Source organism: Corythoichthys intestinalis, chromosome 16 (assembly GCF_030265065.1).
Source record: "Corythoichthys intestinalis isolate RoL2023-P3 chromosome 16, ASM3026506v1, whole genome shotgun sequence".
NCBI classification, from domain to species: domain Eukaryota; kingdom Metazoa; phylum Chordata; class Actinopteri; order Syngnathiformes; family Syngnathidae; genus Corythoichthys; species Corythoichthys intestinalis.
In genome coordinates this window covers 32,112,783-32,125,711 of record NC_080410.1, presented here as the reverse complement: position 1 = coordinate 32,125,711, position 12,929 = coordinate 32,112,783, and the positions used below count along the sequence as shown (strand labels likewise).

Sequence of the window (12,929 nt, the reverse complement as noted above, 5' to 3'; positions counted from 1 at the left end):
ACTTTTCAGTTTTTTATTTGTTAAAAAACTTTAAATTATCCAATAAATGTTGTTCTACTTCACGATTGTGTCCCACTTGTTGTTGATTCTTGACAAAAAATTTAAACTTCATATCTTTATGTTTGAAGCCTGAAATGTGGCGAAAGGTTGGAAGATTCAAGGGGGCTGAATACTTTTGCAAGGCACTGTAGCTATTTGTACACCACATAGCACAGCAATTTTGAACCATTTCCGTGATGTTTTGGTCAAACAAACCCGAACGCTACTCTCTCGTCGATAAAAAACAATGGCACCTGGCTCCGCCTCGACTTTCATTCACTTGTAGTGACGTCCCGCCCCATTCGGCTATTTCCGGAACACTTTCGGAAATGTTCGTCATTTTTTATCTATTTTCGATAATTGCTCATTAATGTGATTGATTTTTTTGTTAACTTTATCAATATTTGTTATCTTGGCACATAACTGTTCTATTGATGTCTCACACCCCCTTTGCGTTTTCATACCCTTTAAATTGTCTCTGGAGCCACGTGAAGGAATCTATGTGGCCTGAGCGAGGAGTGGAAGATGCACGTAACATTTTGGAGGCTAGCTGGACGATAACTCGGTCACAGGAAACTCGTAAACAAAGCCAGGAGCTAATATGGAGAGTGAGAAGCTACTACAACTAAACTAGGCTAATGGGACTGTAGGTCAGCTGAGTATTAGCCAAAACTGTGAGTGAAGGGCTGTGTCCATGCAATGAAAGATCAAAAAAGCTGACTATTGTTGAGCTTAAAGTGCGTATGACACCAAAAAGCATGTTTATTTCATATCTCACGCGGTGTTTTATGCTCCTGAATGAAATGGACAGTTTGGATGTGTGTGGAAGCGATCGTTTTATGTATTCAATTTTTTAATCCTGCGCCATGAAAATGAGTAACTACCGGCTCCAGTCTCGGGTTTAGGATGAATGCGAATGTGACGTCACCCGGGTCAGCATCTCACAATACAGCATTGCTTTACAGCATGCAGATGGACTGCGGATTCAGTTGATTTTGCGGATTAATTCGTTTAATTTTAACATCACGCCAGCCAAATGTGCTGCAGAAAATTTGTTGCTGCACCAATGAGAGGCGTGTGAGCCTTTTTGGGTTTCAAAAGATTTCCATTCACCATGGATATTGTCCAAAATAAGCCCTACACCTGTGGGACCATTGGACTTACGAGGAAGTGACTAAACATCGTATTTTGCATTTTGTCAAATACTAGGATAATGGCACACGTTTTAATACTGAGGTGGCTTGGATTTTGTGGCTGATTGTCCACCGAGAATGGCACTCGGCCGACGACCGGTGGCTTGTCGCACACCCCCCTTGGTCCTTCGCGTGCCCGCCGGGAGAGCAATATACTCTGCTTATTGCCCTCTTCGTGTTCCCGGTGTTCTGTCAAATTTCAACCCCATCGGGAATTGCAACTTTTTGTTAAAAAGCGATTACAAAGTAAACAATACAAACTTTCTTTAAATAAAGGACTATTTACTTACGTTTGATCGTGGACGGACATGTAGAAAAGTTCTCCTCAGACACATCCTGCCATGTTAGGTGCACAACGACTGCACGCCGCTCTCTCACTGTTTACGTCTTCGCCGTGTAGTAAAGCATTATTTTACGCCATATTTGTGTTGACCATGGGGCAGCTACGCGCTCCTTGGACGTCGGCCGGTTTGTCCAGCTGCTTCCCCGTGCAAACGGGTTCTCCTGGCCGCACCAGGGGAACGTGTCCGATGAGCTGTGACTTGCTCGCCGCCGGGCAATCGACAACTCGCCCGCCGTGTGACATGTCCTGGGTAGTTTTGTGTGATTATCGCTTCGAAAGACGAGAAAAAGACTTTGAAACATCACTCAGTTTGGGTTAACGTGTCGGCTAGCTGTCACGCTTCCTGGTTTGTTTACGCTCTCCGAAGCCAGGGCAGGGAAATGACAAACGCTGACTAACTCCGGTGGCATAAAATATAGTTTGGGAGGTGCAAGAAATGGACAGTTTTGGCCATTACAGAGTAATTGTGCCATGTTGTACTGAATAAATGCATTTTTAATATTTCGTATTTCTTTAAGCACAAGACAGTTATTTGTCTTGACCATACCATTTATTTAGCAGCTGGAGAAAAATACTTCGATAAAATGAATATCCTGTAAAAATGGAGTAGAGAGACTGAAACGATGACATTTTGCGGCTCTCTTCGTCACATTTTCCTCGTTCTGAATAATTCCGCCTCAATGGGCTGAATTCTAAATCAGATGAAACCATGACTCTGCCGACGTCATCCTCCTGTTGGGGACGCTAGAGTCCTATAATTGTAGGCGTGGCTAAACGGCAGATTAAAAGACTAATTTCTCGTCATCTGCGCTTTGAAAATTATTGTATATAGTCGAATTGTTTCAAAATATGATTGTAATTCACATAATAATTAGAGATGTCCGATCACGTCATTTTCAAAGTATCGGAATCGGCAAAAAAATATCGGACATGCCTTTTTTTTAATATACTGTATATATTTTTTTTAATTAAATCGTTTTCTAATTGTATTTAACGTTACAGACATAATATGTTACACTCATCCAGAGTCTTTAGTTTAGGCTTAAGGTAGGGTTATCAAATTTATCCTGTTAACGGCGGTAATTATTATTATTTTTTTTTTAATTATCACGTTAAAATATTTAACGCAATTAATGCATGCACAACCCAGTCACGCATTGTCGCGTTCAATCTGTAATGGCGCCGTTTTACCTATATATAGAGCTAAAAGGCAGCGTAAAATGAGTAGAGTGAATTTTGGCAGCCTTTGGAGCCTTTTTTTAATTGGCTAAAGCCTTACAATCCCTCTCCCTATGATTAGAAATGTCGTGGGAAGCAATGTGGGGAAGAAAGGTAGTAATTGATCTTTTTCTTAACACCCTATGTTATTTCTCAATGCAGAGAAGATATATCAATTGGTACCACTATGCACAGTCATGGTTGCACTTCCCATCATGCATTTGGGCAGAACAGTCAAATAGCTACAGTATCATTTATTGAAAGCTCAACAAATACACTAGATGGCAATATTTAGTGACAATATACAAAGTCAAATTTATCCTTTAAGAATTACAAGTCTTTCTATCCGTGAATCCCTCTCACAGAAAGAATGTTAATAATGTAAATGGCATCTTGAGGATTTATTGTCATAATAAACAAATACAGTACTTATGTACTGTATGTTGAATGTATATATTCATCAGTTTTATTCATTTTTTTCTTAATGCATTGCCAAAATGTATATGATCGGGATAAATTATCGGGAATGATTGGAATTGAATCGGGAGCAAAAAGAAAGCAATCGGATCGGGAAATAATAGATACTCAAACTCAAACAATCGGATCGGGAGCAAAAAAACCTGATCGGAACAACCCTAATAATACTATTTAAGACATTTTTTTATCCTGTCGTAGGCACTTTAAGTGCTGCAATGTAGTAGCTTACTAAGCTATAAGGTACTTATGTTAGCACTAGCAGCAGCAGCAGCACTGTTATTCGTGACTGTGCAACGCGGTTACAATGCTGTGTTTTTGGCATCTATTCAATTCGTTTCAACCCTGAAGTAATGCTAGTGATTGCCCTTGAACTACTTGGTGTAACGCGTGGCAGGGCATGATGAGTGCATTAAAAGTAAAAAAGGGAGCAGATGTCCAGTTATGCGGTTTTAATACACAAAAAAATATATAAATCCAGCTCAACCACTCGTCACTTGGGAGCACAACGGACCACGCACACATGATCACACTTGACTCCATCAAAAAGTGAGTAGCAGAAGAAGAAAGTAAACATAAAGAGGCGCCACCGTGTGGTGGATGTCCTAAGGAACAAAGAGGATCACAGAGGTGACCGTTAAATAGTCCTCCCTGATGAGAAAAAGGCTGTCCACAGCCGTACACAGCTGAAGATGAACCATAAAACGGCTAAACAGCATCCGATACATAAACAACTGTAAAGGCTGAACGGCACATAGGGCAAAGACTATATGAAAAATAACAAAAATAAATGCGCAGTTTTTTTCCTCTTTGAACTGCAAAAGCTTTGAAAAACATGAACCTCAATTTCAACAACAAAATCAACACATGACAAACAAAGAAGAGCAGCACAAAACATGGCCAACGGCCAGAAACGGCTCACTCCAGGTGAAGTCTGCCAGTGTGAAAGGCATTGATCCATTTACGATTAGCCCAACGAGACGCCATTCTGGGGCAATGTCTGGGCCTGAGGTCGTATCACTTAATAGACGGATCCCAAGCCAATGTTGAAACAGCGGTCGGACCATCACATCCAAGAGATAGACGGATACCTCTCACGTCAATGTCGCAGGCGCGGTCGGGAAAACTACGATCCTCAGAGTCACAGTGATCGCCAACAACCATCCAAAACTTGACTGAGGTCCAGGAAAAAAATGTTCAGGCGCCATTTGTAACGCGTGGCAGGGCAGGATGAATGCATAAAAAGTAAAAAAGGGAGTAGACGTCCACTTATGCACTTTTAATGGACAAATAATAAATCCAGCTCAACCACTCGTCACTCGGGAGTACAACGGACCACGCACACATGATCACACTTTAGTCCATCAAAAAGGGAGTAGCGTGAAGAAGGAGAAAGTGAACATAAAGAGGCGCCACCATGTGGTGGATGTCCTAAGGAACAAAGAGGATCACAGAAGTGACCGTTACATTGGCGCTAGAGCCGAGTTCGGGCCAAAAAAATCCAGCCCGACCCGACACGGCCCGCTGGTATTGAGGCCCGACCCGGCCCGAGCTCGATCACTTAACTAGATTTGCAGGCCCGAGCCCGAAAAACCCGATTTTTTTTTTTTTTTTTTTTTTTGAGTGACGCGGAAAAAACGCAGCAGCAGCAATTTATTTTCATTTCTTCGAGTTGGCAGAAAAAAAACGCAAGTTTTCTTTATGTTTAAATAATCTACATATTTTTTTGAGAATTATCAAAGCATTCACACAACGAAATAACGCTGGGAAAGTTTGTTAAACATATTTCTGAGTGTGTGGGATATTGTTCTCACATGGACGCGCCTCTCTGACAAGGAAATGAAAATGAGGGCGGCGCCTCGGCCGTGCGCAAACGGTACAGCGGGAGGACAAGAATAAAGAGCGGCCGGCGCCACGGCGTTCGTGCACACGCACAAGCAAAAGCGCAATACAGAGAGCCTGCTCTCCATTTTTTTTTTTTTTTTTTTGAGTGACGCGGAAAAAAACGCAGCAGCAGCAATTTATTTTCATTTCTTCGAGTTGGCAGAAAAAAACGCAAGTTTTCTTAATGTTTAAATAATCTACATATTTTTTTGAGAATTATCAAAGCATTCACACAACGAAATAACGCTGGGAAAGTTTGTTAAACATATTTCTGAGTGTGTGGGATATTGTTCTCACATGGACGCGCCTCTCTGTCAAGGAGAGGGAACAGGAGAGGGCGGCGCCTTGGCCGTGCGCAAACGGTACAGCGGGAGGACAAGAATAAAAGGCGGGCGGCGCCACGGCGTTCGTGCACACGCACAAGCAGAAGCGCAATACAGAGAGCCTGCTCTCCATTTTTTTTTTTTTTTTTTTTTTTTTTTTTAAATAATTTATTAGTCCAGCATGGCGGCCCGACCCAAACTGACCCGAACGTGAATGCTTAAAATGTTCGGGTCGGGTCGGGTCGGGTCGGGTTCGAGTTCGGGCACAAAATCTAACCTCTAATTGGCGCCAAATGGCAGACAATATACGTTACATTTAACTACGAAAATTTCACTTATAGCCTGTTGCGACTTTTGTTTTTTTCTTTGTCCGACAAGTTTTTAACCACTTTAAATTATATTCCAAAGCGATTTATAATCCAGAAAATACAGTACATGCATGTCCCTGGAATGTAAATCTACGCACTGGTCCATGTGGGGCTAGAAGTCTGGCTCATGACTTTGACATTCCTTAGCAGATATGTAACCACCCCCCTCCCCTCTTTTTTCACAGGGCCCCCTGGAGGTGGCGCAAGTCTTTCTCACCGACATTCCCGATGACCCAAAGCTGTTTCGCCATCACAACAAATTGCGGCTGTGCTTTAAAGACTTTGCCAAAAGGTGATGGCATGTTTCACATCCCGTGTGGTTGTGTACCTTGTAAAACCACACACAAATCACAGTCTTCTTCTATGCGTGCAGGTGTGAGGATGCCCTGAGGAAAAATAAGGCTCTTATTGGGCCTGATCAGAAAGAGTACCACAGAGAGCTGGAGAGGAACTATAATAAACTCAAAGAAGCATTGGGTCCACTCATCAACCGCAAGATCCCGCAGCTCTACAGGACTCTGCCGGCTCCGGCTACACAAACACCACGGTAACCTGAGACATTAAACACACGCACACTGTCACGCCTCCGCACTGACACACACACAAATAAGCACACTCTGCTTTTCCAATCTCATCAAAACGACACTTGAGAAGTAGAACCCAAAAGCATCGGCCCCCAGGAAATGAAAACTCACATGATGCAACACCAGAAAAGTCATCAAGAAGTCATAGGAGTTGCTATAGTTTCTTTTTGACTTCAGGAAAGTACCGCTGTTTGGTACATTTTTAAATATTGACCTTTATGTTGTAACCCATGCTTTTATTTCTGCGCAAGCATCGTAAAACAGGAAGTGCGCGGCGTCAAGACTGTTAATAGAACACTGAGATTAAACTGCATGTTTATATTATTCTATCAATGACAAAATGTTCATATACACTCACCAGCCACTTTATTAGGTACACCATGCTAGTAACGCGTTGGACCCCCTTTTGCCTTCAGAACTGCCTCAATTCTTCGTGGCATAGATTCAACAAGGTGCTGGAAGCATTCCTCAGAGAGTTTGGTCCCTATTGACATGATGGCATCACACAGTTGGTGATTTGAGTGACTTTGAACGTGGCATGGTTGTTGGTGCCAGAAGGGCTGGTCTGAGTATTTCAGAAACTGCTGATCTACTGGGATTTTCACGCACAACCATCTCTAGAGTTTACAGAGAATGGTCCGAAAAAGAAAAAATATCCTGTGGGCGGAAATGCCTTGTTGATGCCAGAGGTCAGAGGAGAATGGCCAGACTGGTTCGAGCTGATAGAAAGGCAACAGTGACACAATTAACCACCCGTTACAACCAAGGTAGGCAGAAGAGCATCTCTGAACGCACAGTACGTCGAGCTTTGAGGCAGATGGGCCACAGCAGCAGAAGACCACGCCGGGTGCCATTCCTTTAAGCTAAGAACAGGAAACTGAAGCTATAATTTGCACAAGCTCATCAAAATTGGACAATAGAAGATTGGAAAAACGTTGCCTGGTCTGATGAGTCTCGATTTCTGCTGGAACATTCGGATGGTAGCGTCAGAATTTGGCGTCAACAACATGAAAGCATGGATCCATCCTGCCTTGTATCAACGGTTCAGGTGGTGGTGGTGTAATGATGTGGGGAATATTTTCTTGGCACCCTTTGGGCCCCTTGGTACCAATTTAGCATCGTTGGAACGCCACAGCCTACCTGAGTATTGTTGCTGACCACGTCCATTAGAGGTGTGCAAAATTCCCGATTCTTAGATTATTCGCGATTCGGCCGTGGAAGATTCGAGAACGATTCACAAACATCCAAATTCCGATTATTGAAATATGCCAAGTAAAGTGGAAGTACAACACACTCAGCGCGCCGCGCGGTCTTCGGAATGAGGAACGGAGCGAGAGTAGCTAAACATCATGCTTCTCATTACCCGGCCCCTCTGGTAATGCCAATGCTCAACTCACGGTTCTAGCTCAACTCATGCCACAAGATAAAAAAAACACAACAACATACCTGACTGCTGCCGAAAAGCTGCTACAAAGTACATCCACATAATGTTACGGTAAATATCATTTATATAGGACTAGATGCAATAATTATTCGGTAGCCTTAGCAGCACATCTACAAAAAGCTAGATGCGGGCGTTAGTAAACGGCCGCCATCTTAAAGCAGTACACTTCCCTGCAAGGCTGTTGTAGCGAACCTTCCAAGCAAACCTTATGAACTTTTTATCTAAAATACTGCTAAATCGGTAAAATATTGACTTGAATCTATCTTTAAAATAGTTTTAAAACTTTCAAATGTCGAAAGTAGACACAAGGGAAATTATGGAATAACGGGAGCAATTTTAACAACTTTAACGGTTGATTCACAACATTAAATTAATTGAATGTAGTTTAAAGCTGCTGATACAGAATGGGGACTGGAGTTTTTTATTTACTGTTATTTTTGTATATTTGTTTACTGCTATATGTTAACTTGATACTGAAATAGTAGTTTGGTTTAGACTAAGAGTATTTTTGAACAATTTTGGAACTAATGTACAAAACATTAAAAAAAAAAAAAGGAGGGGGGTGCATCAATAATCGTTTTATAATCGAATCGGAGCCTCTGAATCGTAATCGTAATCGAATCGTTAGGTGCCCAAAGATTCCCAGCTCTAATGTCCATCCCTTTATGACCACAATGTACCCAACTTCTGATGGCTACTTTCAGCAGGATAATGCGCCATGTCATAAAGCTGGAATCATCTCAGACTGGTTTCTTGAACATGACAATGAGTTCACTGTACTCAAATGGCCTCCACAGTCACCAGATATCAATCCAATAGAGCACCTTTGGGATGTGGTGGAAAGGGAGATTTGCATCATGGATGTGCAGCCGACAAATCTGCACCAACTGTGTGATGCCATCATGTCAATATGGACCAAACTGTCTGAGGAATACTTCCAGCACCTTGTTGAATCTATGTCACGAAGAATTGAGGCAGTTCTGAAGGCAAAAGGGGGTCCAACCCATTACTAGCATGGTGTACCTAATAAAGTGGCCGGTGAGTGTAGCCTTTAGTGCAGGCAGCAGTGACTAATTGGAGGGTAATACGCTTAGCCCTTTATGGTGCCCGTATTTAACTCATTGGCTGCCATTGACAATACTAGATGTCCAATCCATTTGGACTGAAGAGGCTAGCTGGTAATGACCGCTGCCAGCCCTCCAAGAAGGATTGGACGTCGAGCAGAGGTGGGTAGAGTAGCCAAAGATTTTATTCAAGTAAGAGTAGCGTTGCTTCAAAATAATATTACTCAAGTACAAGTAAAAGTAGTCATCCAACGAATGTACTCAAGTACAAGTAAAAAAGTATCCAGTGAAAAGAATACTTAAGTAATGAGTAACTGCTTATTTTTGTTCGATTTTTTTTTTTTTTTTTTTTTTCAACATTTTTTTCCCTCTCAGCACAAACTTATCTATATGAACTGTTGTTATACTGTACAATAACCCATTACATAACCACATTAAGTAAAAGAAATACCCCCAAAAAATAAATAATTGAATTCCAGCGAGAGAGAAAAAAGAAATGAAGCATTATTCATACAAAGAGAATGAGTGCCCTTTAGTGGATAAAATATTTCCTAGTTTCAATAGTGAAAAGTTCTTTTGTAGTCACTATAATGAAATTAAATGGATCATATCTCCGGTTTTCCGTGGTCAATCGGTGCCAAGTGAAAACTGGTAGAGAGGTTAAAATCCGCGCTTTTGAGTCATGTTGAGGACAGCACTCTACAACAATTACGTCATATTTTACAGCGCTTTAGAGACGCCACGTGATTGAACAGGCTGGCTAGATCATAAACGGCAAGCTTGCGTCAGATTGGTTTAATGGAGTCGTGATTATTTTTGTGACATCTCATTGGTGAAATTGGTAGAACTAGCCTTGGCATCGCCGGCAAAACGATAAAAAATCTAATATGTAGAATAAATAAGAAATATATAACAAGTGTCTAGCCCAAAGTCGCGTAGTAAGAGTAGCGTTTTTTTCACAAATCTACTTAAGTAAACATGGCTTCGTAAAACTACTTTAAGAAAGTACATTTTTCTCAAAGTTACTCAAGTAAATGTAACGTAGTACATGTAACGCGTTACTACCCTCCTCTGACGTCCAGTGCTGTCAATGACACTAAAATATGAGCATTCACAGCTAATCTTTGACTGAGAGGGGTGAATGAACTAACGCTTAGTTTATTCGCCCCTCCCAAAATAGATTGGACGTCTGGCAACAATGAGTGCCCTGTAAGGGTAAAGAAAAAAAGTACTTATTTGTGCTATGAAAATAATTTTAAAAAATCAACTTAAGAGCGTTACTGGGGGCCTTACTAAGCATGTATTTCTGTTTTTACTGTTTTAATCTCATTTATTTTGTCTATATTAACATTTTACAGTGATCCCTCGCCGCATGCGGCTAAACTTTTGCATCCTCAGTGCGTCGCGGATTTGAAAAAAATATACTATAAGAATTCTAAGAAAAAAACATATTTAAGTACACTTTATTTGCATCTACGTATGTCTGTGTACGCATACACACTGATATCATTAAGAGAGAATGAATGTACAGTACCTATTGTTTACACATTATTTTATGTAATTTATGTTAATATTTTATTTACATGTTTCAAACTATTATTTAATGTTCAAAAGATAACATCAATTTATAGGGTTTTATATACATTAATTAATATTATACACAAAAAATGTATTTTAAATGTGGAGTGGTGGCACTACTTCACGGTTTTTCACTTTACGCAGTCAATTCTGGTCCCCATTAACAGCGATAATTTAGGGATCAATTATATATATATTAGGGCTGTCAAAATTATCGCGTTAACTGGCGTTACGTTTTTTAATTAATCACGTTAAAATATTCGACGCATTTAACGCACATGCCCCGCTCAAACAGATTAAAATGACAGCAAAGTGTTATTTCCACTTGTTACTTGTGTTTTTTAGTGTTTTGCCGCCCTCTGCTGGCGCTTGGGTACGACTGATTTCATGGGTTTCAGCAACGTAATTATTATTGACATCAACAATGGCGAGCTACTAGTTTATTTTTTGATTGAAAATTTTGCAAACTTTATTATAATGAAAACATTAAGAGGGGTTTTAATATAAAATTTCTATAACTTGTACTAACATTTATCTTTTAACAACTACAAGTCTTTCTATCCATTGATCGCTTTAACAGAATGTTAATAATGTTAATGCCATCTTGTTGATTTATTGTTATAATAAACAAATACAGTACTTATGTATAGTATGTTGAATGTATATATCTGTCTTTATCTTTCCATTCCAACAATAATTTACAGAAAAATATGGCATATTTAGAAAGAGATGGTTTGAATTGCGATTAATTACGATTAATTAATTTTCAAGCTGTGATTAACTCGATTAAAAATGTTAATCGTTTGACAGCCCTAATATATATGTAATTAAGCCCTGGCGTCGACATATCTGGACACCACATTTTTGGTGCTTTAGGTCTAATATTGTGGTTTACGTGTCCCAAAAAGTGATGTCCACACATACAATACATGGATGCCTGGTCTTTATTGAGTATTTATATACTTATTTCTTATGAAAAACGGTCAATTGCCATATAAAAGGCGAATCCTAATTGCTCTGGCGGTTAACCGCAACATTGTTATTCATAGCCTCTCCTACATCAAATCTTTTCCCTGCAGCAGTTTTTACAAAAAAGACACTTATTTTATGAATGACTTTTTGGCGAGGAATAAATGCTGCATGCTTCCCGTCTCTTTCGCAGGAACTCCTTCAGTCATTCCAGCCTCCGAAGAGTGGAGGGCTAAGATTACCCTGACAGCTTCGCCACACCTCCCCTCTCCTGCCATTCCCACAGCAAGTGTCACAAGCACACATGCCCTTGATATTTTACTACACACATACATTGAGGCCTCGCCGTGCTATAATCGCCCACCTTCCACATCATTGTCATCCCACACACTTGTACATAAATCACTCCTAGCCTCACCTCCACTTTCTCACCTCAACTGTTTATCCTGGATGGTTATCTGCACTGCAAACATCATTTTTTAACCGAGACCCTGAGCGACTGCAGCACCGTTCTCACGCCACGCCACATCGACTCACACGCAGAGACAAGACATGCGTAACGGGCCAGAAAGTCTGAACAGACTGATTTTATCCTTGCATCTCGACAAGTGTTTGGACTCCACACTCGTTCTCTTTGTTTGATTTGATTCGCTGCTTTGAGAGGTTATGAAGCACCGCTGGTGGCCAAAGACATTCAATTAAAACACTCCCAGGAGTTTTCGCTTGCTGTCAACACCAAATAATTGACATTCCTCCATCCCAGCCCATACGGTTGGAATTTAATATGAACTGAAGTTGGGCGGTTAGTATGTCTGAGGCATCAGGTCTCTGGTTCGACTCCTAGCGGAATACGTGATGTCAAATGTTGAATCCTAAGCCTATAGAACGCAACACACCGCACTGCCTGGCCATATATCCAAACTGTGACTTTCAACATCTGTTAAAAATGAGCACTGTGATGTTAGAATTGCTTATCTCTTCTAAATGAATTCCCGAAGAATCAAGCGTTCTTACTACTGTACCAATTGTATTGCACTATTGTAAACTCACACTGTTGTCGCAATATTAGTGCTTTTCATTTTTACAAATAACTTGTTTTTCTTTTTACCTCTTTGATAAATGTTTTATTTATTTACATGGTCTTTTTTTTACTACTGCCTTCTATTAAAATAATTTTCCTATAACTTAATGACTTATTGTTCATGTATTATTACAGTTATTATATATACAGTATACTGATATATATTGATCAGTGGTGGATGCTGGTCTTTCAATGCGGGGAAGCTCAAAGCGTGTCCACCTGTGGGTGCTTTGGGATTGTGGAGGGGCTCAGCAGCACCCACTGCACAATAGGGAAAGAAACTAGAGTGCTTGACGTCACGTGTCTTAACACATGCAGCTACAATAGAATAAACTTGATTTTTTTTTTTTTTTGCTAGTCGTTTTTA

The 12,929-nt window shown here is 40.6% G+C and overlaps 1 protein-coding gene across 4 annotated transcripts in view; it reads left to right on the top strand.

Moving 5' to 3' along the window:
• LOC130932033 (dedicator of cytokinesis protein 7-like) overlaps positions 1–12,660 on the top strand; it is a 63,666-nt gene extending 51,006 nt beyond the window's left edge. For all 4 annotated transcript variants that reach the window (XM_057861383.1, XM_057861387.1, XM_057861386.1 and 1 more), the window contains 3 exons: positions 6,028–6,134; positions 6,216–6,389; positions 11,675–12,660. In XM_057861383.1, coding sequence (XP_057717366.1) covers positions 6,028–6,134; positions 6,216–6,389; positions 11,675–11,717 — 324 coding nt within the window. In that variant the 3' untranslated portion in view covers positions 11,718–12,660. The remainder of the gene's footprint in view (positions 1–6,027; positions 6,135–6,215; positions 6,390–11,674) is intronic.
• The last annotated feature ends 269 nt before the right edge of the window (positions 12,661–12,929 follow it).